This window comes from Phodopus roborovskii, unplaced genomic scaffold (assembly GCF_943737965.1).
Source record: "Phodopus roborovskii unplaced genomic scaffold, PHOROB, whole genome shotgun sequence".
In the NCBI taxonomy this organism is placed as follows: Eukaryota; Metazoa; Chordata; class Mammalia; order Rodentia; family Cricetidae; genus Phodopus; species Phodopus roborovskii.
Window position 1 is genome coordinate 11,351,188 of NW_026126558.1, and position 27,451 is coordinate 11,378,638.

At 47.1% G+C, this 27,451-nt stretch overlaps 2 protein-coding genes across 3 annotated transcripts in view; both read right to left on the bottom strand.

Moving 5' to 3' along the window:
- Positions 1-27,451, bottom strand: part of Plcg2 (phospholipase C gamma 2) — a 134,605-nt gene that overhangs the window by 60,616 nt on the left and 46,538 nt on the right. The window contains exons 3-7 of the mRNA XM_051201733.1: positions 17,758-17,907; positions 16,511-16,604; positions 15,535-15,582; positions 8,774-8,858; positions 6,205-6,288 (exon numbers count right to left, since the gene is read on the bottom strand). Of these exons, the coding sequence (XP_051057690.1) occupies positions 6,205-6,288; positions 8,774-8,858; positions 15,535-15,582; positions 16,511-16,604; positions 17,758-17,907 (461 nt within the window). The remainder of the gene's footprint in view (positions 1-6,204; positions 6,289-8,773; positions 8,859-15,534; positions 15,583-16,510; positions 16,605-17,757; positions 17,908-27,451) is intronic.
- Positions 1-27,451, bottom strand: part of Cmip (c-Maf inducing protein) — a 319,144-nt gene that overhangs the window by 14,538 nt on the left and 277,155 nt on the right. The window lies entirely within an intron of this gene.

Consider the following 27,451-nt stretch of genomic DNA (forward strand, 5'->3'; position numbering starts at 1 on the left):
AAGGACTAATGTAACATGCTCAGCCCTGTGCTGTCATGTGACCACCTAAGGGACTGCCAGCTGTCATCTGCACTCAACATTACTATCACTTAGCTAGATGCTATATCACTGTATCTTCCTGCTACTGTCCAACCTTCCAGCATTGAGCCCTGCGAGCTGTAATGCAGACAGGTGGTTAGACACAAGGAAAAACAGATAACTAAAAGCTGGAAACCTTTTGACTATGGATAAGCAAGAACCCATTCCCTATATTCACATGTGAGGATCACAGGTCTTCATGACAACTGCATGAGCCCTGGAAATCCAACACCCCCACCCCATCCTGGGAGCTCAGGAGCCAGAACACTCTGCTAGCAGTTGAAGGAGGCACTGGCCCATACAGGAGCAGGATGGTTGGGCAAGCCAGTGAACACCGCCAGTGTAGGTTCAGATGGTATTATTCAAACTCTAAAACCACAGAGTTACAAATGCAGCAGCCAGACTGGGGAGTTCTATCCACCAATGGTGGCAATTACAGCTGCTCATGAATAAAAATTGAGAGAGACTGCTGGGCAAGCCTGGGAAGGAGATGGGAGCCACCCACTTCCTTCCACGGGATATCACAGGGAACTGTGGACCCAGGAATAGACAGATTCCAATTCAGACAAGTGAGTGGTTTTAAAAAGCCAAAATTCTGCAGGGCAATGGTAGAGAACGCCTTTAATCCCAGCACTCAGGAGGCAGAGGCTGCCAGATATCTGAATCTGAAACCAGCCTGGTCTACAGGGTGAGTTCTAGGATAGCCAGAGCTACACAGAGAAACCCTGGCTTGAAAAACCAGAAAGAAAGAAAGAAAAAGAGATGGGGGAGGAGGCATGAAGGGGGAGAGGGAGGGAGGGATGAGGGGGGAGAGGAAGGGGAAGGAGGGGGAGAAGGATGAAGAGGAGGAGGAAGAGGACTCCAAAACTCTGGGCTTTAAATGGAGGCTGTTAATTTTTAACTGCTTAAAATAAAACAGACTCAGGTGTGGTGGTCTGAACACCAGGGGGCAGCCTTTGGCTTGGCTGAATGTTTCCACAGGGTTCCACTTAGTACATCCCAGGGAGAATACGGAGCCCATAAAATTCAAAGCAATCAATCAGTATCTCCCTCCCACCCTCCCTCACCTCCTTCATACCCCCCTCTCCTTTCTTTCTCTCTCTCTCCCTCCCTCCCACACATGTGTGTGCGCGCACACACACACGCGCACACACACACACGCGCACATGCATGCACTTTAAAAAGAATTGTAATAAAAAGTTTAGGCTGTGGCTGAGAGAAGGAGCATTGGAGAAGCTGAAGTAGGGGGATGGTTAATTTGAGGCCAACCTGGGCCACACAGCAAATTCTAAGAACACCTGGGCTACATAGTGAGGTCCCTTCAAATAAAAAAAAAAAAGTCTAAGTTGAAATACACCTTGGGCTGGGGATAGACCAAGGTTGCCTTGCTCATGGTGTCTCTTCACAGCAATAGAATAGTGACTAAGAAAGAAAGGATTATATGGACATCCTAATAGGAATATGCAAGACAGTGGCAAAGGGCATGTGTTGTGTATGTATGGTCCTGGGTTTGGTCCCAGCACCAATGAGAGAGACAAGATATAACCATAGCCCATGTGTAATTCTATCCCACCCACAACTACCCCACTGACATGTGAAGCATCTTTGGGGCAGGCAGATCTTATTCTCAAGTTTTGCCACCATGTGTCCAACAGACAGGGTTCTGAACTGTCTAGGCACACTATTGTCAAATTCACATACAGCTACTTGTTAATTTTTATTTTTATTCATGTGTGTTTATCTGTGTGTGGGTATATGCACATGAGTTCAGGTGTCATGGGAGGTCAGAAGAGGGCACTATAGCCCCCCCAGAACTGGAGTTCCAGGTGGCTGTCCACCACCCCTCTGTGGGTGCTGGAAATGAACTTCTCCATAAGTGCAGCAAGCATTCATAACCACTGAGCTTTCCAGCTACTTATCTTGAGTGAATCAAATTTTGCTCAATCCAGGCCAATTACCTAAGATGGCAGCTGCCACCATCAATGCTCGAATGCATGCTGTCATCTCGTGTGGGTTTTGATGACAGTTAAAGATTGTATCTCTACAAAGCACTTTGACATGCTTTAAGAAGAACAAGGCTCTGCCATTGCAGGCTCCTATTCAAAGGTGGCTTCACACCATTTTAAGGATTTATAAGTGGGGATCTGACTGATTGCCCACAGAGAAGACTGGGGGAGGAAAAAGATGGTTTCCACAACATGGTTTGGACAGCAGTTAGGCTGGAAGATAGCCTCTGTCCTTCTTATATCCAGAAAACCAATATATATAGCTATATAAATATAGATATATAACATATACTAGTGCCAGTCAGATTGCTCAATGGGTAAAAGCACCTACTGTGTGTGCTAAGTTTTTGTCAACATGACACAAACTAAAGTCACCTGGAAAGGGGGAACCTCGGCTGAGGAATTTTCTCTATCAGATTGTCCTGTGGGTATGTCAGTGGGGGCATTTTCTTGATTGCTAATTGTGGTGGTCTGAATAGGCCCATATATTTGCATGTTTGGAACCCCCTTTTGAAGAACTTTTGGAAGTACTAGGAGGTGTGGCCTTGTAAAGAGAGGTGTGTCACTGGGAAAGGGCTTTGAAGTTTCAAAAGCCCATGCCTGGCCCAGCCCCACCTCCTGTAGTGATATGTTATGATTTATTAAAGCTTGACTGAGAATTCAGAAAAGCAAAGTCAGCCACAGCCTTAGAAACCAGGCACACACCTTTAATCCCAGAAGCCAGAGGCTAGGAGGTGGTGGTGCACACCTTTGATCCTAGGACTCAAGATTAAGAGATAGACAGATCTCTGTGAGTCCAAGGCCACCAGATCTACACAAGAGTAAAACTATCTAAAAGAGAATTATAGCTCACACCTTTAATCCCAACATTAGGGAAATATGTAAAACAGAAGCAAGGGTTCAGAGAGGCATTCATTCTCCAGCCACACTGAAGAGAGTTGATGAAGAACTCATGTGTGGATCAGCCCTTTCAGCCTGAGCTAGAGGTGAGAGATAGTGGCTGGCTGCTTTACTTTTCTGATATTCAACTTGAACCCAATATCAGTCACTGTGTCCTTTTATTTATTGGTATTACAACCTTCCTCTCTCTCCCTCTCTCTGTCCCCCTCTCTGTCTCTCCCTTTCTTTCTCTCTGCCTGAAGACTGAATGCAAAGCTCTCAGCTACTGTTCCAAAGCTTTATGTGCTACCATACTCCCTGCCATGATGATAATGGACTAAACCTCTGAAACTTTAAGCAAGCCCCCCATTAATGCCTTCTTTAATAAGAATAGCTTTGGTCATTGTGTCTCTTCATAGCAATAGAACATTGACTAAGACATAAGTTGGCACCAGATAGTAGGGTATTGCTTTAACAGGCCTGACTATGCTGCTTGTCGGTGGAATGTAGACTTTGGAACTTTAGATTAGGAAAGAAGTTGAATGCTTTAAGTGGGGCTTAAATGGACCATCCTAGTAGGAGCATGGGAGACAGTGGTACTGAGAGCAATGTAAAGTATGGCTTAAGACGCTTCAGAAGGGAAGAATATTAGTAAGTGGCTTTGAGATCGTTCTTGTGATTATTTTAGCAAAGACTATGGCCTTTGTTTGTCTTTGTCCTAAAATCTACCAGGTGCTAAATTTAAGAGTTTTGGATTAATGGCAAAGGATATTCAAGACAGCCTAGTATTGACTGTGTCATGTGGTTATTAGTAATCATTCTTATGCAGAGCTATACTGAAAAGAAGCAAGTTGGAGAGAGAAATACAAAGCGTACAGTTTGAGGAGAAAGGGGACACCAGGAAGTGTAAGGGAGCTAAGTCCTGTGCTCGAGGAGATAAAAAGTTTAGAGAAAAGCCTGATGCTAAATGGAATAAAGAAGTGATGGCCTCAGGTCCAGACCCACCCAGCTAAGCTCACTTGTGAAAAGGAACTAAAGGAAATCTTAAGCAGTGAGGAGAACCATCAACAACAGAAACGGAGGCAACTGTAATTGAATGAGGGGGCCATGTTCCAGTTCCATCAAGCAGGAGAACTTGGCAGCTTCAGATATGTGGTTTTGGCTTCGGAGTCAAGAACACAAGAAAGGGGCTGTGGAATCTCCCTCTAAGGCCAAGAATGTATCAGGGGTGCCCCTGCATGGAGGCTCAGAGAGGCCACTACACGAAGCTGTGAAGGAGAACCCTGGAGTTCATCGGAGACCCCAGGATGTTGGAGAGGCCAGAGCTTTGGGATGCCTGCCAAAGGGAGCTGCTAACAGGAAGTGGAACCAGCCCAAGAGAGGTAACTGTGTTGCAGTCAACAAGGTTGAAGGAGTTGGAGCTCTGAAGATCACTTTGACATCAGACAAGGAGATGCAGAATTTGGAATTTGCCCATCTGGTTTTTGGTCTTGCTTTGGTCCAGTATTTCCTCACTATGCTTTTTTTTCCTCCCTTTCAGAGTGGTAATGTATGTTCTGTGCCATTGTATATTAGAAGTATATGGTCTGCTTTTTTCCTTTTGATTTTACAAGGGTAATAATTAAGAGATTGCCTTGAAGAGACTTTGGACTTAGAAGCAGTGTTGGGACTGAAAGACTATGAAGTGGAACTAAATGCATTTTGCATGATGAAATATGGCTACATGCCTATGGTGGCCAGGGAGTAGAATGTGCTGGTTTGAATGTAAAATTACCCCAGAGGCTCATATTTTTGTATAATTAGTCCCCAGTTGGATACTGTTTATAAGGATTAGGAGGTATGGCCTTATTAGAGTAGCTGTAGCCTCATTGAAGAAAGTGTGTAACTGGCTGTGGTCTTCGCCAGTCCCTACCCCTGCATACTGCCATGCACCCCACCATAACTATAATGGACTAATACTCTGAAACTGTAACCAAGACCCCAATTAAATGCTTTTTAAAAAATAAGTGTTGTCTTGTTTATGGTGTTTCTTCATAGCAATAGAGCAGTGACTAAGACACTAGTTGATGTTGGAGTTCCCAATCTACTGTGAGTGGTGCCATCTCTGGCACAAGGGCCTGAGCTGTGTAAAAATAGCTGAACATGAGGGATAGGCCAGTAAGCAGCTCTTCTCCACAGTCCCTGCCCTGACTTCCCTCAGTGATGGATGTATCACAATGGGATGTGTAAACCAAATAAACTCTTCCTCAAGTTGCTTTAGCTTTTAGTGTTTATCACAGCAATGAAGAGCCAAACTAGGACATTGTGCAAGCCTCAAGACTGAGTTCAGTACCCAGAAGCCACACAAAGATTAAAAGAGAACTGACTGATACAACGTGGAAACACATATAAGATATTACTTAATTCTGTGTTTCACTCAAAAATACCACTAACCTCCCAGATGAGGAGAGATGAATATGACTTCCATGACTCAATCAATGGCACAAAGCTGCCTCATACAGATGAAGCCTCTATGGAGGCCACTGAAAAGGGCCCAGAATTTAGCTAGCATTAAGTTAGGCCTAATAAACAATCTGGTGACATTTTCTTGGCTTCAGCAAAACAAAGTTGTCAAAATGCCATCTTCAGATCAAAATGAAAGTGCATCTTAATTTTAAAATAGCCTGCTGTGTCTATGTAAGAACAGGAAAAGTTAGAGGCTGGCTCTGTGGCTAGACTGCCTCTCTAATATATACAAAGCCCTGGATCCCATCCTGATCCTATAACCTGGCCGTGGTAGCTCATTCTATAATCCCAGTACTCATGGTTAGAGGCAGGAGGATTGGAAGTTCAAGGCCAGCTTTGCCTGGCAAGTTTGAGGCCAGTCTAAACTACAGGAGATCATGTCTCAAAAATAACTGAAGTAATAAAAATATAAAGCCCAGAGATGGCTTTGAATAACTTGCTGGATTTCCCTTCAGAATGAGTTCATAGTTCAGTGAGTTATATTGTTTTCTTTTCACAAACTTCAGAGTTCTGATCAAATTTATGGCCATGGAATTCCTACCAGGAAGGTCAGCAAACCACACCCCACCCCAACACTGCCCCCCACAGCTCTGCATGAAGGCCATCCATCTGCTGGTCATCCACCGTCACCCTAATGTGTGCTTCTTTGACTCAGGGGGAAGCTAACCCCTTCCTGTGGGCTTCTCAGCCCTGCTGCATCTGACTCAGCAACACAAAACACACAGAGCCCTCTTACCGATTTTTGCTGGTCAAACATGAGTTTTTTATAGAAGAGATGGAACTGTTCAAAACTGAGCTCATCTTTCTGTGCACCAATTTCCTGTAAGTATAAAAAGCAAGGTGACCACACACAGCCAGCCGGGTGTCCATCATCACACCTCCATCCTTCCCCCTCCAGCCTCTGCACACAAAAAGGAGGGCTGGAGTCAACCTGCAGTCCTCCGAACCCCAAATGCCAGTGATTACCCAGTCTCCTGCCAAGGAGCACACACAGGGTACCCACCTTTGAGCCCCAGGGAACCCCAGGACTGAAGAATCTTGGCCAGGTTTCCACGAGTCACGGGACGACCCCCCTTTTGGAGGGTGGGAGATACTTTCTTTAGATTGACAAATTCAGATATGCTGATCAAGTACACATTTCTGATAAATGTTTCAAGGTAGAAAATGTTTGTGTGTGTGTTTTGTGTGTGTGTGTGTGTTTTGTGTGTGTGTGTGTGACTGTGTGCATGTGTGTGCAAGTATGTGTGACTGCATGTGTGTGACTGTGCATATGTGTGTATGTGTGTGTGAAGGCTAAAGGAGAACTTCAGGTGTCATTTCTCAAGCAGCATCCACCTTTTGGGAAGTGTTTTGGTTTTGCGGGGGTTGTTGCTGTTTGGTTTGGAAGGAAGGAAGGAAGGAAGGAAGGAAGGAAGGAAGGAAGGAAGAAAGAAAGAAAGAAAGAAAGAAAGAAAGAAAGAAAGAAAGAAAGAAAGAAAGAAAAAACAAGGTCTCTTACTGCTCTTACTGGCCTAAAACACACCAGGAATGACAGACAGGCTGCCTGGCCAACAAGCCCCAGAGATCCATCTTTCTCAGTCCCTCCAGCATAGGAATGACAAGTACATGCCAACCATGCCCAGTCTGGCTCTCTTTTTAGTGGCTGTGTGTATACACATGTAACAGGCAGGAATGCCACCATGTATTAGAGGTCAGAGAACAACTCTGCAGAATCAGGTCTCTCCTCCTACCTCTACAGGGGCTCTGGGAATTGAACTCAGATCACCAAACTTGCGAGGCAAGTGCTTTCATCCTCTGAACCATATTGTCAGCCCAAAACCTCTTTTTACATGGGTTCCAAGACCTGAACTCAGGTCCTTAAGGAATTCACTGACTGAGCCATCACCCTGTCCCTAGGAAAAACTGTATTAAAAAAACCTGACTCACTCAATCAAGAATCAGAGGCCAACCTTAATCAGTTGCTTTATGGCTTTGATCAATTCACTGGACTCTTAGATTCTTGGTTTCTTCATCTGTAACATCACAGCACTATTGCTGCCCTCATAGGATGTCTCTGAAACCAAGACAGTATTCTTTAACTGCTTGAGAAAGCAAGACTGCACAGCTGGGGTTACTGCTCTGTGGTCAACAGCACGTATTGTTCTTGCAAAAGACGCAAGTTCAGTTCCCAGCAACCACGTCGGATGGCTCATAACTACTACAACAGCATCTCTAAGGGAATCCAACACCTCTGCCTTCACATGCATCCACACACAGTGTAACCTCACACATACATATACTTTAAATTTCAATGTAAAAGAAAGCAAGATTGGGAAGCATACAGGGAGTAATGGCACTGGTCTCTTCCTCTCAGTGTCTCATGTCTGCTTTCTGTTGGGGTGGATGGGCAGGTCCAAGGATGGCACAGTCAGCATCTACATGGGTCTGCTGTCCCAGGAGCTCACTACTACTCAAAGGAATGTAGTTGGTCAGAAAGAGAAATCCCATGAATGTCAGCTGATGCAAACAAGGCTAGGTGAGCCTCCTGTGGGGGCTCCTGGGATGGAGTGTTCATTCCCTGACAGCATCTCTCTGTAGTGGGAAAAGAGCACCTCATCAGCTCCATTCAGCCTTGCCCTCACTGTGTCCCAGCATTCACAGAGCAGAGAGACTCTGCTGTCTGTCCCATCCACAGCTCCAGTGCAGAAGAACACAACCAACTTCACTGATGGGAAGGAAGGACAGACAGTTGGAAGAGTGAGCGGTTGGAGAAAGAAGAGAAAAGAAGAGTCATGCCTAGCTGGGCGGTGGTGACACACGCTTTTAATCCCAGCACTCGGGAGGCAGAGGCACACAGATCTCTGTGAGTTTGAGGCCAGCCTGGTCTACAAAACAAGTTCCAAGACAGCCAGGGCTGTTACACAGCCCTAAATAAATAAAAATAAAGAGAATGCTACAGGGGCTTACATACAAAACACAATCTGCCATAGCATTTTACAAGTGGGCCTGTGTGTTCCTGTTACTAAGGTGCGAGGCTGAGGGAAGGTCCTAGGATGGTAAAAGACAGACTGGCGGGGACAGAACTGCACAGGTGTTCAAGTCACACAGTCCAGCAGGACAGTCCCCACTCGCTCCATCCTTGGCAAGTCCTCAGAAGCACCCTGGAACATTCACTGGGTCTCCACTGGCTGGACCAGGGCTGATGCCTCCAGAGGCACAGGACTCTGCTGGCCACCATTCCACGGAGCCCCAGGCCAGCATGGGTTCCTCAAAGAGGCACTAAGCAGGCCCAAGTTCAAGTTTCCTCACTGAACTTCGGTACTTACCACCAGCTTGTCCTTGAGAAACTTGACACTGCTCACTTTGAAGTTGACCATGGGCAAGATGGCCTTCAGCTCTCGGAGGCTGATGCTGCAAAGAGGAAGACCTCGGCTTCATCAGCCTCAGAGGTGGGAGGGAGGGGTTACACAACACTATCACCACCCACCTTAGCACTCCTCCCCCTCCATGAGAAAACTAACTAGAAACAAGACAGTTAGGGACCAGAAGAATAGGACAGCCTGATGATCGAGGCTGCTCCCTGCTCCTTGGCGATGGTGGTAGACATGGGTCACATGAGAGATGGCTCTGGAGGCAAGTAGGTCTGTAGGACACCCAATGTGGCAGAACATTGTGAGTATCAGGCACTCAAAGAGTCTCAGAAACATTCATGGGGTTTCAAAGTCACCAGAGGGGCAAAGAGAAAGGCAGACAGTGCCTACTGTGTAGCAGACAGTCATCCTCAACCAAGTTGTGGCACCTCCCTGCCCTACTTATGTCTACCTATTCACATACACAAAGCACCAAGCTCTGGCCCCAGGGTTCAGAGTAAGTGGGGGCTGTGGCTTAAGGGGATTATGGAGGGGGTGGAGATGGACAGTGCCAGCCTAAACCCAAACCAAATTCCACAACAGTCATCAAGCCAGAACACCTGACAGTAGATTTCTCCAGAAGCTGCTCCTGAGCTTCTGGAAGCTTCTAGTGAAGAAGAGAGCAAGAGTCAGAGAGGGAAGTGGGAATAATTAGAAGAGATGTTAAGGGAGCCCATCGGAGGTGGGCTCTGCTCCCTGAGGTCCAGCTACATGTCCCCAGCTTCAAAAGCCTCATGAGGCAGCCCTTAGAGCCACCTCCATCTTCACTGGGAAAACTGAAGCTCAGAGAGGCCTGCTGTCTGAGCAGGGTTAGATCAGAGTCACTGCAATCCAGGCCAGCCAGAACAGCCACATTCAATGGCCTTCAGGACACCACACCAGAGGTTTGAGGGTGCCACATGGGCCACAAATAAGAGACACGGGTCCTTCTGGCCAGAGATCCAAGCATCCTGCTGAGCCAGAGAGGGCTGCCTGCTCAAGAAGGACCCTGCCCCTAGTATGGGAAGAAAATGCACTTGTGCCCCCATACTGTCAATATGGCCGTTATCATAGTCTTCAGAGGAGAGCCTCATGTGCAATTCCACATGCCACTGCAGCAACCCCCATCCTTGTTCCCTCTGCTTCCATGGGGCCTGGTCTGCACAGTGCCGCTGCACAAACAGTGCTCAAGGCTCCCACAGAGGGCGCAGGGTCCTTGTGTGCACAGGGCACTAGAGAATCCAAGGATGTTAAATACACAGGGTAGTATATTCAAGGGAAGAGTTGTACAACCTGTTTTCCATCCAGAAGGCTGGGAGTGGTTAATAGCCCGGTGACCTCTGTGCTATCTGTACGGCAGGCCACACCTGGCTTCCCAGGTCCTTATCCTAAGCATTGTTTCTCAATCTATAAAATTCATCTTTCTGGAAGGGGTTGCATGAACTTCAGATAGAAGTGTCAATGTAAACTTTATAGTGCACACAGGAATGAGTTATTTATCACCAAGAACCTTTTTTTTTTTTCTTTCAAATTCTGTTGTAGTTAAATATGCCTAAAATACACTGCCTGGTGTGAGACTCTCAAAGTCTGAACCAGCAGCAGCTACTGAGTCATGGTGAACTTGACTTCCTTCTTGCCTCGTGTGGGTGACACTGCTGGCTGTGTGTTTGCAGCGACCCCCACAGTCTCCTACCACTAGTCACCTCCCCCCAAGGGCCAAGAGGGCTGACTGTGCACAGAAGCCAGGAGATATAGAAGGTGGGTCTTGGGGTAAGTGACATATCCCTTGACTAGGGCAGAATGAAGACAGGGAAGCAGCAGGTGACACATGACAAGACACAGGAAAGATTGAGAAGGAAGAAGTCAGAAGTCCACAGGAGGAGCCCAGGCTGCGCCAGTAAAGAAAATGCCCAGTTCTGGAAACTGAGAATAAGGAGGGAACCCAAGAGCCAATGTAGCTGCTCAGGGATTGACTAATGGAGCAGGTGCAGGAGGCATGAGCACCTGGGACACTGAACCCAAGCACTCCAACCAGACACCTGTCCAAAGGCAACAGAGGCAGGGGGCAAAGGGCTATTTCAGATTCTTCATGCTGAGTCCCCTCCCAGGACTGCCTCCTCACCCCCACTTCCAGGAACACACATCCAACCCAAGCACTTCCCAGCGGCTGGAAGGAGGAAGGCCAGCAGCTCTCAGCTGCACCCACCTCTGCCACTCCCATGAGACGGAGAGAGTGTCTTACTCACAGGCCCATCCCATGCCAGGGGCCCCTGGTACCCAGTGACAGATCCAAGCATACAAAGCAGAATTGACTCTCTGAACCTTCATTCCATAGAGCTGGTAGACAGTGCCTGAACACCACCCCCCCTTGAGCAGTAGCCAGCCCCGCTATCTGCACTCCCTGGCCGATCAGTCTCTTCCTGAACATAAACCAATAATCAGATCCCAGACTAGGGCTCAACTACAAACCAGAGTGATCACTTTTGGGAACAACAACAAAAAACAACTTCCTCCAAGGGGCAGCTGACACCCCCCTCCATGCAGACAACATCAACTGATCACTACAAGGCTGAGTCGGGTCCTGGGATCCTTCAAGGCCACTCCTTGGGCAGCCATCACCAGCCTGGAACCTGCCTGCCACCCTGATGCAAAACAACACTTTTGTCTACACGTTTTATAATAATGATGACAATAAATATTTATTGTGGAATGCTTGCTGTAAGCCAAGGTCTGTCCAAGCACTTTGCCATGTGTGCTCACTGAATCCCATAAACCAGCATCCAGCACGGATGGTATCATGGCTCTATACGACAGGGAAACTGAGGAAAAATAATCAATTACCCCAATATCACAAATATCACACAAGCGATATTACTGCTTCTGTTATTGTCTGTCTCTCCCCATCTTCTCACGTGTGTGTGTGTGTGTGTGTGTGTGTGTGTGTGTGTGTGTGTGTGTGTGTGTGTGTGAAGACAGGTTCTTATCACACAGTCCTGAGCATCCTAAAGGTGAGAATGACAGGTGTATGTCACCAAACCTTGCTAACTTCACAGAACTTTCTAGAGTGACACATATGTTCTATATCTGTATGGGTCAGCACACCAGTAGCCAACTGCACACACAGCTACTGTGATGGAGGAACTGAGCCATCTACTGTATCTGTCACTAATTAAATGGCCCATGTGTTCAGACACTCTTACATCCACTGTGGAGCTGAAGGGCTCTGCTTCTTGAGGCTGTTCGGGGATCCAAAGCCACTTCCCAAGGATTAATCAAAATGAAAATTCTTCAGATCTGGGCCCCCACATCTGAAACTCTGTAGGGGAGACAGGGGGCTAGTTCACCTTGCCCTCAAGGGGTTCAGAATTCCCCTCCTTTTGAGAAATTACTTCTCAACCCTGGGATACCTAGAGAAAGCCTGTGTCAAAGCAGGGAGCTGGGACTAGAGAAGTTACACTGGCTGCTCTTCAAGAAGACCTGGGTTCCATTCCCTGCACCCACATGGCAGCTCACAGTCATCTGTAACTCTAGTTCCAGTGGATCCTTCTTCGACTCTTTGGGCACCAGATACTCACACAGTGCACACACATGTATGTATACATGCAAACAAAAGACTCACACCCATAAAATAACAAGCTTCTTTTTTTTTTTTTTAATCCCACACCCAAAATGAGGGCCAGGGTAACAGAATCTGCACAGGTGTGCCCTTGGCTATAAACCACAGGAAACCTATTTGCATCCAGGAGCTAAGTGAGCTCTCCCGCTCCCACATCCCAGCAGACCCAACAGTCTTCCCTCAGTCCCAGCAGAGCTGAAGAAGGAAGTCTGTTCTGCTCATGCAAATTCGGTGGTATGACCCAGGGGGCAAGGATGGAGGGAAGAGAGTATTAGCAAGGATGAGGAAGAAACAGATGTTTGTGGGTGACTGTGATGACACCACCATTACAGAAAACAACACAGGAGTCCCTTAGAATGTTAACCTGTCCCCACTGCTCCGGCATGAAGAGCAGAGACCACAGCAGGTGTCTCCCATCAGTCACTATGGCAGAAGCCCAAGAGTGGACAAGTTTTGGAATATTATTCAGTCTCAAAAAGAAGGTAATTCTGCTACTCTAGAGTCTGGGGCAGGAGAATCAAAAGTTCAAGGGTTGCTGCCTGGATAACCATGTGAGACCTTGTCTCAAAAGAAAAAGTAAAAAGGCGGCTGCAGATACAATGGGATAGCTCAATGGTAGAGGGCTTTGCCCATACCATGCATAAACCCTGAAAGCCTTAATCCACATGAAATAAAATCAGCAAGAGTGCAAGGGGCAATGGGTTATCATGCCATTTATACGAGGCACCAAAGGTGGCCAAATCGTACAGAGCAATGGCTGCCAGGATCCCTGGAGGGCGTGGCTGGGGAATCAGAGTCAGAGTTTAATGAGGACCGTGTCAGTGAGATGGAACTCACTGTCAGCTCAAAAGATGGAATGTGGCAAGAGTTGCACAACTCTGTGAACACAACCCCACACAACTGTACACTTTTTAAAGTTCACTTAAAAGGTTAAGTGTTAGGCTGCCACAAACAGTGGCATCATCCTCGACACACTGGGTTGTTTTAAGCAAGTGACTTGACTTCTCTGTGCCTTAATGTCTTCAGATGGAATATGGGTGCCGAGCTCAGTGATTGGCTGGGAGCATTTGGTAGGTATGTGATGGGCTTAACACAGTGGCTGTTGGCAAGCAAGTTCTCCCCAAAAGCCAGCTGCTACCCTTCTGCCCCAGCAATTGAGAAGCTGGACGGGACTTGGGCCAAAGAAAACACCTGGGGTTCGGGCTCCACCTGAGCTAAGCCAGTCCATTCTTGCCTTTGGCAGCTCCTGAGTTTTTGGCCAGGAAACCAAGCTTAGTCAGCGACTGTGGGCGACAGGAAAGGGAGGGAAACTGGCCAGGCCTCCCTTTCTGCTCTTCCTGGAGCACTCTGGTCAAAGTTCCCTTTGAAAGCTCCCTGGGCATCCTGGAGAAGGTAGAACCTCCAGTTCTCAGTGCTGCCAGGAAGCAGGGACTGTGGGGAGGGAGCTGGGAAAGAAAACTGATGGAGACATACCAGGGACCACTGGCAGAAACAGGTCCCCTCTTGGCTCATGGGAAGATGGGTTTCTGGGCAGGATTTCAAGAATCCATCCTCAGCAAGGGGCAGGTATCCATCTCTGCCCCAAAGAAGAGACAGAAGTAGACAACCCTACTACTGTGGGGACAGTGACGACCAGAGCAGCCCCTTCTGTCCCCTGAATCTGTCTTCACAATGAGCACAATCTCAGAGAAGGCAGTGCCCTGAGGGCCCAGATGAAGAAGTCCACAGCACCCCTCTAGCTCCACCCTGATGACACCAGAGGGCAGCAGGCGCAGGTGAACTTGAGATGATTGACAGAAGGAAGATGCAGCACAGAGAAAGCATGGTTATTACTGGAGTTAGAGGTCACAAATGCCCCAGCTGGGTACACTAAACAAGAGACAGAAGTGGACAAGAGACAGATGCCAATGTCCAACACCAAGTCACCTTCATGACACAGGGACAAAACGGGAGAGCCGGTGTCTTTTAGTTCTGCCTTGAATATGAAACCAAAAATAAAAGAAAGAAAAAGAATGTATTTATTTATTTGCAATAGGCCCTCACGTGGCCCTAGCTGGCTTTGAACCCTTTATGCAGCAGATGATAACCATGAACTCTGACCCTCCTGCTTTAGCCCCAAATGCTAGAATGACAGACATGGCACACCTCCATTCATGCTGGGACTGAAGCCAGGGCCACATGCATGCTAGGCAAGCACTACACCCCCTAAGCTATATTCCAGTCTCAAAATAACCTTTTTTAAAAAAAAAAATGAAAGGTCAAATGTGAGACAGGAATGAGACGAGGATCATAAAGTGTTAACATTGCTTCGCTGCTATGTTTTCCACAGCTCCATGCAGGGTGATTTGGGGGTTTGTTTTGTTTTGGTGGGGGGCTTTTTTTATAGATTATTTTATGTATATGAGTGTTTTGTCTGTGTGTATGTATATGTACTACATGTGTACCTGGTCAGAAGAGGGTATTGGATCCCTTGGAACTACAGTTATGAATGGTCATGAGCCACCATGTGGGTGCTGAGAATCATACTTGGCTCCTCTGCAAGAACAAAGATTGCTCTTTACTATTGAGCCATCTCCCACTTCGTTATTAATCAGAACAAGGAAATAAACAAAAAGATGGTCAGTCACCAACACAGAAAGAAATGCAAATTTAAGCAAAGGATACTGTGGCTACCCATCCTTCAGACTAACAAAGAACAAAGCCCAGAGCAGCAGAGGGAGTGGAAGAGGGGGACCACAGGACCACAGCTGGAAATCTATCCTGCCACCACACACCTCTGGGCAGCTGACATCCCACAACTGAAGATTTCCCCAACTCACACACCATCTTCACGATGTCTCCTTCTGGGTTCCCAGGACATGGAAGGTGTTCCCATCTTTGTTACAAGGCCCCAGTGCTCATGCAGAGATGTCACCTCTGCAGCCGGTCTGGGGCTCACCAACATGCAGAGGATTTGATCACCATTGACCCCAGAACCTGAGATGCTTTCCACCACAGGGCATGTACCAACCCGCTCCCCAAATACTAAAACAAGCAAATGCTGGAGTTCAAAGAAAACCGCCAAACTGTCAGTGGTCTTTACCTGTTTCTTCTGGTTTGATCTACTGAATAAATCTGCTTTCTCAGCCAACTGCAAAGAGATTTGAAGCCAAAAAGAAAAAAGTCAGAAAATACCGCAAGTCCATAGAGCTCTAGGGAATGAGAACAAAGTCACCAAAATGAGAAGAGGGTCCCAACCCCCTCCACAAGGCAGCTTAGGAGCCAGGCTCCCCCTGGGGCTGAAGACTCTGTCTGAGTCCAGAGGGCCCCTTCCTGAGATAGAGTGAGGGCTCCATAAAGGACAGTTCCCTACCACTAATTCCCAAGTGGCTGAGACGAAAAGTGGTGCAAGAAGGAGAGTTTTGGTTCTTCACCCAGCCCTGAATCCTATGCACACACATCACTCTGAAGACAGTCCTCGGAAAGGCCTTCACTTGCCATCGTGAGGCAGCTTCCTCCAGACTCAGTTTTAGTCCACTTCACCCATCATTAAATTCTTTCAGAAGAAAGACCTACCCTTCACACATGCATGTATGCACAGACCCACACAGAGATGCCTACACACATGTACCCATGAACACAGACATCTAACACAGAGACACATGCATATGTATATGTATATATGCATACACTGTGAACACATGTGCAGATACACAAATATATACACATGCAAATATTCTCATACATGCATGCACATAATAGGCACATAGAAGCACATACATGAACAGATGTTTATATGCATGCAGATATACACAGACAGATTCATACACACATGCACATTCATATATACACCAATGGGCGTTTCCACTCAGCTGAGGTGCCCTGCTCACACCAAAGGCCAGGGCTAAACACTACAGAGAAAGACTCTTATCTGAAACACTAGTAGTCCTCAGCGTCTATCAGGTACCGCAGCATACAGGGCACCAATGAGTTTGAAGAATGAATGTCCCATTCCATCCCTTTCTTCTACATCCCCAAAGGCCCCGGAAGAAAGAAGGAAGAAAACAGTGAAGGTGTACCTCTCAATCATGGTGGGAGTAGATGCACTCATCGCTTCCTGGTGTAAGATCTTCAAACCAGAGAGCCACTTCACTGCATCCTCCTTTGAGTCAGCTGTAGACAGAGTGGGAGAGAGAGGGTGTGAACTCCTGGATGACTCTTTTTGTTTCTACTGGAGTCTGGAATCCAGGACCTTGTAAATGAGCTATATCCCCAGCTCACACTTCAGTTTTTTTGATAGACATACCACAAGGATTCCCATCTCCACATATGTGAGTCTATATGTTCTCAAATGTGTGTTATATGTACATATATTCTGTCTGTATGCATGTGTGCTATATCATGCGTGCATGCATGTGTGTACTATGTGTATGCATGTGCTACATGTGTATGTATGCACTGCATGCATATGTGTGCTGTGTGTGTATTATCCATTTGTGTGTATTATTCATGTGTGTGCTATGCACAAGCATCTTTGGTGTGTACATGCATGTATATGTGTTTATATGCTATATGAAATCATGTGTGTGCGTGCCTTGTGAATGTGTTGTGCACATAGTTGCTGTATTCATGAGTGTGTAATGTGCACATGTGTATGTGCTGTATTCATGCATATGTGTGTTTTGCATATGTATGCATACATTTGTACACTGTATGCCTGCATGTATATGTATGCTATGTACATGTATGCACATGCATATACATGTGTGCTATGTGTATGTGTGCATGCATGCATTCATACTCTATTATATACAGGCATGTATATGTACTGTATACAAGTTGTGTGCTTTGTACATGCATCTATGTGTGCTGTGTACTATGTATGCACATGCATATACATGTGTATTCTCTGTGCCCGCATATGCACCCAAGGTCTCAAGACAGTCCATTCAGATCCATGTTTGCTGTGCAGCAACTGCTGTAAGAAAGCAAGTGTCATTTTTGTCTAGCAGAGCCTAGCCTGCAGTGACCATGCTAACCACCTTTAATCAACTTTCAACTTGAACCAGGCAGACGCACAACATACTTCTCACAATATCCCAAGGAGACAGTCACATCATTCTCCCCAGCTCACAGACAAGCAAACTGCTGCTCAGAAAAGTTAAATATTGTGCCCAGAAACACAGCCAGAAAGCAGTAGGGCTGGGATTCAAGACAGGATATCCAGAACACACATTAGTGGGCATACAGGTATGAGTATCCTCTTCTAGAGAGAAGGAAAAGGAGGCCCAGGGAGGGAAATGTGCAGACATAAATATGCACCCACTTGCCAGACTGAGGGTGCTGAGGACGAACTGGGTGCCGTAGAAGATGGTGAAGCAGCAGTCTCCCTTGTGGCGGGAGGCTGAGGCCTTGGCTCGCTCAAAGTCCTTGGAGTTCTTCCCTGGACGGATTTCTTTTATTTCCATGATGTCCACTGAGAAGAAGCAAACACAAGCCCATCAAAATCCACACTTCACTACAGAAGAGGGTAAAGCCCTGCCACCCAGGCACCCCAGTACCTCTACCCTAGAAGACAGCTGTGAGCCCATGTCTGTACTAGAGCTCAGGGCCCACTCCTCCTGAGTGTGGACAGGAACCCAAAAGCCACCAGGCATCTGCCACCCCCGATCATCCCAGGAGGAGGGGTTCTGTGGTAGTTTGAATAGGAATGGGCCCCTCAGACTCACATGTTTGAATGTTTGACCCAAAGGCAGTAGCACTATTAGGAGGTGTGGCTTTGTTGGAGTAGGTGTGGCCTTATTAGAGGAAGTGTGTCATTGCAGGGGCAGCCTTTGAGTTCTCACATGCTCAAGTTATGACCCAGTATGACACAGTCTCCTTCCGCCGCCAGTAGATCAAGATGTAGAACTAACTCTCAGTGCCTTCTTCAACACCATGCTTGTGTGCCATCATGTCCCATGATGGTAATGGACTAAACCTCTGAAACTGTAAGCCAGCCCATTGAAATGTTTTCCTTTAAAGAGTTGCCATGATCATGGTGTCCCTTTATAGCCATAGAAACCCTAACTAAGACAGGTGCTATGATGTGAACATTAAATGTAACCCCACACTCATGTATCAGAGCTTGGGCCTGACACTGGAAACAGTGGTCAGAAGCTGGGCCATTAGGAGGTGACTGGATCAGGGTCCTGACCTCGTGGATTAACTGTCCAGTGACAGGTTTTGAACCTGGTGGTCTCTTAGGAATGCTAGCTAGGAGGTGGAGCCTAGCTGGAGGAAGTAGGCCATTCCTCCACCCTCTTCCTCTCTGTCCCCCACCCTCCTTCCTGGCCACCATGAGATGAGCATTACTTTGCTACACACTCTCTTCCATGCCTCACCACAGCCCTGAGGCAATAGAGTCACATGGGCTAAAATCTCCAAAACTCAGAGCCAAAACCAAAACTCCTTTCCTTCTCCTAGCCAATCATCTCTGGTAAGTTGTCACACTGGAATGCTGGTTGACACAAGGCTTTAGGGATTCCATACTCCGACCCTCACCTCCTTCCCAAGACAGAAACATTAAACTAGAGCTTTGAGCATTGCCGATGGAACTGGGATTTAGGAACCAGACACAGCACACTTTATCACAGTAGCAGATGGACGGATGCTCACTGGTAACAGTAACCTCTCTGGGTGGCACTAAGAGTGCCTGTCCCAGTGACTAATTGTGATTATGATCCTCTTTTCCTGTGGTGGTTTGAATAAAATGGCCCCCATAGGCCCACAGGGAATGGCACTATTAGGAGGTGTGGCCTTGTTGGACTGAGTATGGTCTTGTTGGAGGAGGTGTGTCACTAGGGGTGGGCTCTAAGGTCTTAGAAGCTCAAGACAGGCTTAGTGGCTAACAGTCTCTTCCTTCTGCCTGTTGATCCAGATGTAGAACTCTCAGCTCTTCTCAAGCACTATGTCTGCCTGCGGGCCACCATGCTTCCCACCACGATGATAATGGACTAAACCTCTGAAACTGTAAGCCAGACCCAATTGAATATTTTCCTTCATAAGAGTTGTCATGCTCATGTGTCTCTTCATAGCAATAGAAATCCTAAGACATTTCCCTTGAGCCCCAACTGTCATCTGCCTCAATGGAGGAAAAAGGAAAAAAAAAAAAAAAAAAAAAAAAAAAAAACATGGATCAATGAAGAGGCTGCTTTTAGGTACAAAAGCTGTCAGAACCAGGATGCCTTCTGCAACATAGCATCTTCTCAACATGACAGGGAAGCTGCATCATGAAATCTCAGCAATATGTTCACCTCAACAAGACCTGTATCATGACATCACTAGTTGACATGGAGTAAACTTCACAAGACCCCACCCCTAGATGAAGAGCTACAGGCAATCAATGGCTTTTGAGAAAGATTCGGTTTTCTCCAGGGAAGATTCCCCTATGGATTATCCAATCTCAAGTGGTCATGCTAAACATGCTACATACAAGCAACACTAAATGGACTCAATAGGTTATAGACAGATAGATATTGATAAAGTGATATTAAAATGTACATATTTGGTATCTGCCCCAATACTCTGTGTCACAATTCCTAAAACTCACAGTACTTCTAAACTGATGTATCTTTCCTATGATCGGGAGCTCCTGAAAGAGTCTCAGGATGGGAGCTGGTTGCCAGAGCACCTGGTGATGTGCAGTCTAAACTTACAGCCCTGCCCTCAACCCTCAGGGAGCAGGGCAGAACTCAGGGTACAGTGATCACCAATGGGCAATGGTTTAATGCACTGTGCTGACATAACAAAGATTCCATGCGAACCCAACATGACAACTCTGAGCACTTCCTGGTTGCTAAGTGTTCAGAGGCCATCCAACTCACAAGACACGGCATGGCTGGCATTGAGGCTGAGGGACTCTGAGCCAACCAGCCTGAGTTTGTCATGCAATCCCCATCAGGGAGTGATGGCTTCAGGCAGTGATTTCACTTTGCCAGCCTCTGATTTGTCAAACATAGAACATTATTCGGACACAGGACTTTAGTGAGGATGGAGTGAATGTGTCTGTATGTGTATGTTTCCCAACTGAGACAGCACCCAACCATCTTCAAGGGGATGGCAAGGAGAGTTGAAATAGGATCTCAATATGAAACTGAGACTGGTCTCAAGTTCGCAAACCTCTTGCCTCAGCTTCCCAAGTACTGAGATTACAGGTATATGTCTATACCTATCAGAACCTAGTAAGTCTGACAAAAGCATAGAAACTTCTATGTATGCCTTATCTATTCAGTCTTAAATTTTAACACAATTGAACAATGATGGTTGTGAATCACCGAATGAATGAATGAATAAAATGAAAAATAGGGCCAGCAAGATGGCTCAGTAGGCGATGACCTGAGTTCAATCCCAGAACTTACACAATGGTAGGAGAGAATGGACTCCTACAAGTTGCCCTCTGTCCTCCAAACTGGCAATCTCAGTTCTCACTGTCTGGATCCCCCCCCCATTGCCATCTGCCCAAAAATGCATCATCCAGACCTCAGACCTCCTATAGGAGGCTCAAACGCAGGCACCAATGCAAACAGTGAGGGCTTACATCAGCAGGCAGCAAGAGAGGCGCACACCCACTCTTCTGCACATTGAAGACCATCCTGTATTCAACCCGGTGCCCACTCTATGGGGTCCCTCCTGACTCTTAGTGCTTACATCTAATAAGCCTGGTACTATACCAACAGGGCTGAAATTCAGTTAGTGTTTTAGCAGATTATCTCATTACTGTTTCCATGACAACACAAAGTAGGAAACCATAAGAGAAAATGCTTACTCAGAACCATTACTATACTGCGTGTTATATGAATATGTGCATGGTCATGGTAGGGGTGCCCTTGTGTGTGCACATGGTACACATAAAGGTCAGAGGTCAACATCAGGTATCTTCCTCCATTAATCTCCATCTTTCTCTTTAAACATTTATTTATTTATTTAGTATTTGTGTGTGAGAGAGAGAGAGAGAGAAAGAGAAGAGAGAAAGAAAAGAGAGAGAGAGAAAGAGAAGAGAAAGAGAGGGAGACAGAGAGAGAGAAAGAGAGAGAGAGCACGCATCTAGAAGTCTAAGAACAATTTGTGGAAGTCAGTTATCTCCTTCTACCATTAGAGTCCCAGGGATAGAATTCATGTTGTCGGGCTTGCGGGCAAACACCTTTACCCTCTGAGCCATCTCTCTAGGCTTCCACTTTATTTTTTAAATTAATTTTTATTTTACATGTATGCCTGTGTATCGCATGCATGCAGTACCTGTGGAGGCCAGAAGAGGGTGTTGAATCCCCTGAAACTGGAGTTACAGGTGGTTGGGAGTATGGGTGCCTGGGGCCCAACTCAGGTTCTTTTCAAGAGCAGCCATTGTCCTTAACCACTGAGCCATCTCTCCAGAACCTGGAGCTCACCAACCCAGCTATACTGGTGGGTCAGTGAGCCCCGTGCATGGATCGGCCTCTGACATCCCAGCACTGGGGTTCCACATGTACATCACTGTGCTCATGTTTGATGTGAAATGCAGGGTCTCATGTTTACAGAGCAGGACTTCCAGAACTCGCCATCTCTCCTCCCTCCCGGCATTGTACTTACACCTGCTACATGGCATGGTGGCCGCAGTAATGAAACACCTCACATAAACAGCCTAGGGAAGAATGGGTTGTTTTGGCTCCCACTCTCAGGTGTTATTCCCTCACGATGGGGGTGGCATGTCAGAGCAGAACTCAGTCAGGAGAGGGGGTGAGAGAGGAGGGGACAGACAGACAGACAGGGACCCAGACAAGACATATTTCTCAAGGGTACACCCGGTAATATTCTAGCTAAGACCCACCTCCTAAAGTTTCTAGAACCTTCCAAAAGAATGCCACCAGCTGGGAACTACGCCTTCAGTACATGAGTCTATGGGGAAGGGCATTTCCCATCCAAATCATAGCACATGTCCAGCAAAAAGATCACTACGGCATCAAATAATTTGGTATTCTTTTGAGTAGATGCTCTCTAATTGTGAGGGGGGGGGTGAAAAATCTTAAATGGTCTACTCTGAGTGTTAATCAATGCTAAGGACACTGGTCAGGGTGTCCAGACTGAGTGACAATCCTGATGCCTCTGTATTATGAATAAATACACCGCTAACCCCACAAAACTGTTCCCCTTGAGTGCTCAGAAATGTATTAGATTTAGGGACTGGGGAGATGGCTCAGTGGGCAATGTGTTATGCAAGCATGAGGACCTGAGTTCAGATCCCCAGCACCCACATAAAAGCTGAGTGTGGCCACATGCATCTACAACACTGGCACTGGGGTTAGAGACAGGCGGGTCCCTGGAGCCCATGAGCCAGCCAGCCCAGACAAAACAGAAGCTCTGTCTCAAAGAAAACAGTAAGACGGAGAGCAGAGACAAGCAACTGATGTTAATCTCTGACCTCACGCAAGCATGCTCACACAGTCACACACAAACACATGCGCATGCCCACGCGCGTGCGCGCGCGCGCGCACACACACACACACACACACACACACACACACACACACACACACGAGAAATATATTCAGTTCAGCCAAGGAGAAGCAGCCATATTTGTACTTGTGTCTTAACAGCACAAGAAGACACAGCAGATGATACCCACACACACCCCAGTTTCCTGACAACAGATACCACTGATGGGAAGGATATGGGGCAGGATGGTCAGGGGTCATTGTCTGTGCTTGTGGGGATTTCTGCCTAGGGCACACGGTAAAACAACCACCTGCCTTTGTGAAGCAGGCTAAGAGTGGCTGAGCTCAGACCACGTGTTCTTGTGCGGTGGGGCTCCGTGGCTGGGCTTCCTGCTTGAAGAAATAAGATAACAGCCACAAACAAGGCCTGGTCTTTGCATGTCCCACCCCTTCCTGGCATCGTCTTGAGTCTTCCCCAGGTCCAGATACCCTCTTCACCCTGGTTCCTGAAGTTAGCCACCTTCCCACTTCCTACCCTCCCCACCCATGTGGGGGAGGTGTCCCATTACCACACCTTTTCTTCTACTGTCCACCTCTGGTTGCCCTATCAGACATGTGACATTAGCCTTTATATATCAGCCTCCTCACCAGGCATGGTGGCTCACACCTGTTATCCCAGTGCTCAGGGAGCTGAGACAAAAGGGGCAGTTCAAAACCAGTCTGGGCTACCTGAGACCCTGCCTCAAAAAGAGAGTAAGAATACTTGCTCCTCCCACTCCTGATCTCCAGCATCCCGGAGGATCCCCTTGGGGTATCTGCCAACCCTTCACACCTATAAGACAGTGATCTCTCCTGTGCCTGACCTTAAGTGCCACTATCTGCCAACAAACAAAATCCTCACAAAGCTTCAAGACACATTGATGGAGAAGACAGAGAGGGCTGCACAGCTGCACACACTCATCATTCACACAACTCATCATTCCCACACTCCTGTAGTTCTAGCACCACAAGGAGCCAGCACAGGGATGTGAGGATGAGGTGACAGATGAGGCCCTGCCCTGGAAGCCTGCTGAGTGGGCATGTGTTTGCCTGGCCCAAGTCTAGAAGATGGGCTCAGGCTTGGAAGAGAGGAGAGAGCCCATGAGGGAGTGCTGGAGTCTAAAGACCCCAGTTCAAACCCCAGCTCTACTTTCCACCATTCTGTAGGGTTGGGGACCCAGCCTAGTCATCTTCCTATCTCTGTTTTACACAGATGGTGATTTTGTTTCACTGCTCTATGAACCAAAGGAAACAACCTATGGTTCCAGGAGGTCTCTGTCAATGTCACTTCAGCTCCTGGGGGGGGGGGGGTGTTCCCTTCCACTTCTCAACAGCTCCTCCCCACTGGCTTCTCTTTACACTAGGAGACCCAGGGTTGTGGCACCTCAGCTAAGGACCCTGCCTAAAGAAACCAAAGGTGCTGACCACACACTGGAGACCAATCTAGTTCACAGCAACGTGAGCAGCCTAGAGATTTGGAAACCTCTAGAAGACATAGGATTAGAGCCCAACTCTTTCTATCCTGGCTGTATAACCCAGGGTGGTTCACTTTCTTCTGGTTTAGCTGCTGCTGTTCTGTGAGTAAATGCAGAGCTAAATATAGCCTTCTGAACAAAGTCTTGGATATTAAAAATTACTTGGAAACTAGGGCTATAGCTCAGTGGGGAAAGTGTTTGACATGCAAGCATGAAGACCAGTTCAAAACCCCAGAACCCACATAAAAAATTCCTGTGTGGTGATGCATGCTTGTAATCCCAGCACTGAGGAGATGGTGACAGGAGACTCCATGGGGGACGCTGGATACCCCAGGTTGACCCCATATGCATGAGTATGCACACATGCACACATGCTTACACACACGTACATACCACCTTAAGCGCTAAGGATGGAGAGGAAGAGCTGTTCTTAGCTAAAAACGGTGGCAGCACAGTTTCAGAAACTGTGCAAAGAGCTAGGGGAAGAGATCACCCAGGCTTTTGCTTCCACGAACAGGGTATGCTGGTAACCTCACAGCTCGCTCACAGTAACCACGCTCACATAGTGCTAGTTGTCTATTGAATGTTTATGTTCCTGCAGAGATGTCAGCCCCTGACTGGATACAGTGTGACAGAAACTCCCCATCACCCCATCCTCTGTCCCAGCCACACTCTGTTAAGGCAGAGGCAGGGACACTTTCCTATGGTGAACCTGGGATAAATCAGGCCATGCTCAGTCTCCTTGTTCTTTCTTGGTCCTATTGACCCCTCCACAGTTACCTGCCTTGCTCTGCTTTCTGCCACTAGGGGAGGACTGGCTACAGGTCACCTGTGAGCGCCCATGTGTGCTGGAGATGGAGTGGGCAAGTCAGCGACCAGGACACAATACCAAGCCTGCTGTCCAGGAAGCACACCAAACACAGAGACCATGATCCTGGCACACTTTGGTAGGTGTCTCATTCCTTGTTTCTGGACTGGGGATGTAGTTCAGCAGATAGAGTGCTTGCCTAGCTTGCACAGGGCACTGAGTGTGAGCCAAGCACATCATTAACTGGGCAGAATGATGCACATCTGTAATCTCAGCATTTGGGAGGTTGAGGCAGGAAAATCAGAATTCAAGATCATCCTTGGTTACATAATAAATTTGAGACCAGCCTGGGCTACATGACACCCTGTCCCTCCTACTCACTCACCCACCCACCCACCCCCAAATTTTTTTTTCAGCTTAGTTGTTTGCAAGTTCAGGGAAGAAGGGGAGCTTCACCCTCTGGCCACAAACCCCCAACATGAAATCCTTTCAAGCTCAATGCTACAGTGTTTATAGTGTTTATAGTCCCAGCTCTAAGGAGGCAGAGACAGACAGATGCCTGAAGCTCACTGCCCAGAGAGCCTCATTTAGTCAGTCCCAGGCATGTGAGAGACCTTGTCTCTAAATAAATAAAATAAAATAAAATAAACAAATAAAAACCAAGGTAGGTGCCACCTAAGGAACAATATCTGAAGTTGAACTCACTTGATCTCTCTCTCTCTCTCAATCACACTCACCCACACACAACCATCAGTCCAATGCAGAAAGGACTTGCTGCCTCACATAAAGAATATTTAATGTTTAATGTGCTTTGCTATAGACCAATACTGTTTATCAAAATCACCACCTAAAGCCCTCAATACACAAAATCTATTTCTAGATTCCTGCCTGTGATGGACCGACCAGTTTCTTTGTTTTGTTTTGCTTAAGAGTGACTGCTTGAACACGATTTCTCCAACTGCCCGACAGCTTTGTCATCTGTAATGGCTACACACCGCTGACACTGTGTAACTAATATTTTCCTCAATTCTCCTTTTTCCACTGTAGCAGAACAGTTTTGAGAATGGTTTTGTGACTCTGGATAAGAGAAAACCAGAACCATTCAGAAAGCATCATAGGAATTATCAAATAGCCATGGTTTCAGTGGGAACGAGACAAGACTATTAAATTCCACATAGAAACAATTGCCAGCTTGTTATTGAGGTATAAAGAGAAGGAAGAAATGAACCACCCAGAGAAGAAGGAAGCCAAAGTCCCTGCAAAGACCATCAACGTAACTAGAGGTCAGAACAAGGTCACCTGGAGTAGGGGCCGGGTCAGGGAGCTCAGAGCAATGAAGATCCAAGCTGAGAGACGATATCACAGAGATGCAATTAAATATCCCCCATTTGTGTCATCCATACATCAGAAGAGGTCTTTCAAAGAATCCGCTAGCATTTCAGAACTTGACTAAGGACAAAAAGTTTCTTATGTTGGCACACTATTCGGCCTCTTCCTGTGCATACAAACTACACATGCTGAGTCTACAGAATTTGTGACGAGGTGGGATGGAGAGATGGTTCAGGGGTTAAAGGGCTTGCTGCCCTTGTAGTTCCCAGCACCACGTGGGGTGGGTCACAATTTTACATAACTGGTTCCAGGAAATCAGACACCATCTTCTGGACTCCACAGGCACCTACACTCACACACACACACACACACACACACACACACACACACACACACACACAGGAGTGGGGGAGGGGGCTGAGAAGGAAAGCAGTGATGTTCCCAAGCTAACTTAGAAGTCACACCTGGCCAAGACACTGACCCGGAGGAATGAGTCCCTGGTCCCTGCACTGGCTACTTCTCTGTTCCTGAAGCTGACTCCACCCTCCACCCTTTAAGGACCACACTATTTCCAGCAAGGCCAGAAATAGATGCTTTTGTGGCCTCCTGATAAGCAGGGTGCTGGAACCCAGAGGAAGTGCCTGCAGGAGGCCCAGGGCTGGACTGGCCCTCAGTATTCTTTAGGGAAGGGCCTGGTTCCTGAAATCAGCTGGAAACATAGTAGTGATGGTCATCAGGAAGGCTGGGCATGCTGAGCTATCACAGATATGGGAAGCTGGGGTCCGAACCCAAAGGCAGCCCTCCACTGACCTCAACCAATCAGAGGCCCTAGCACCACAAACATACACACACACACACACACACACACACACACACACACACGTGCACACGTCCACATCCACGCATCCACGCAGGCATACA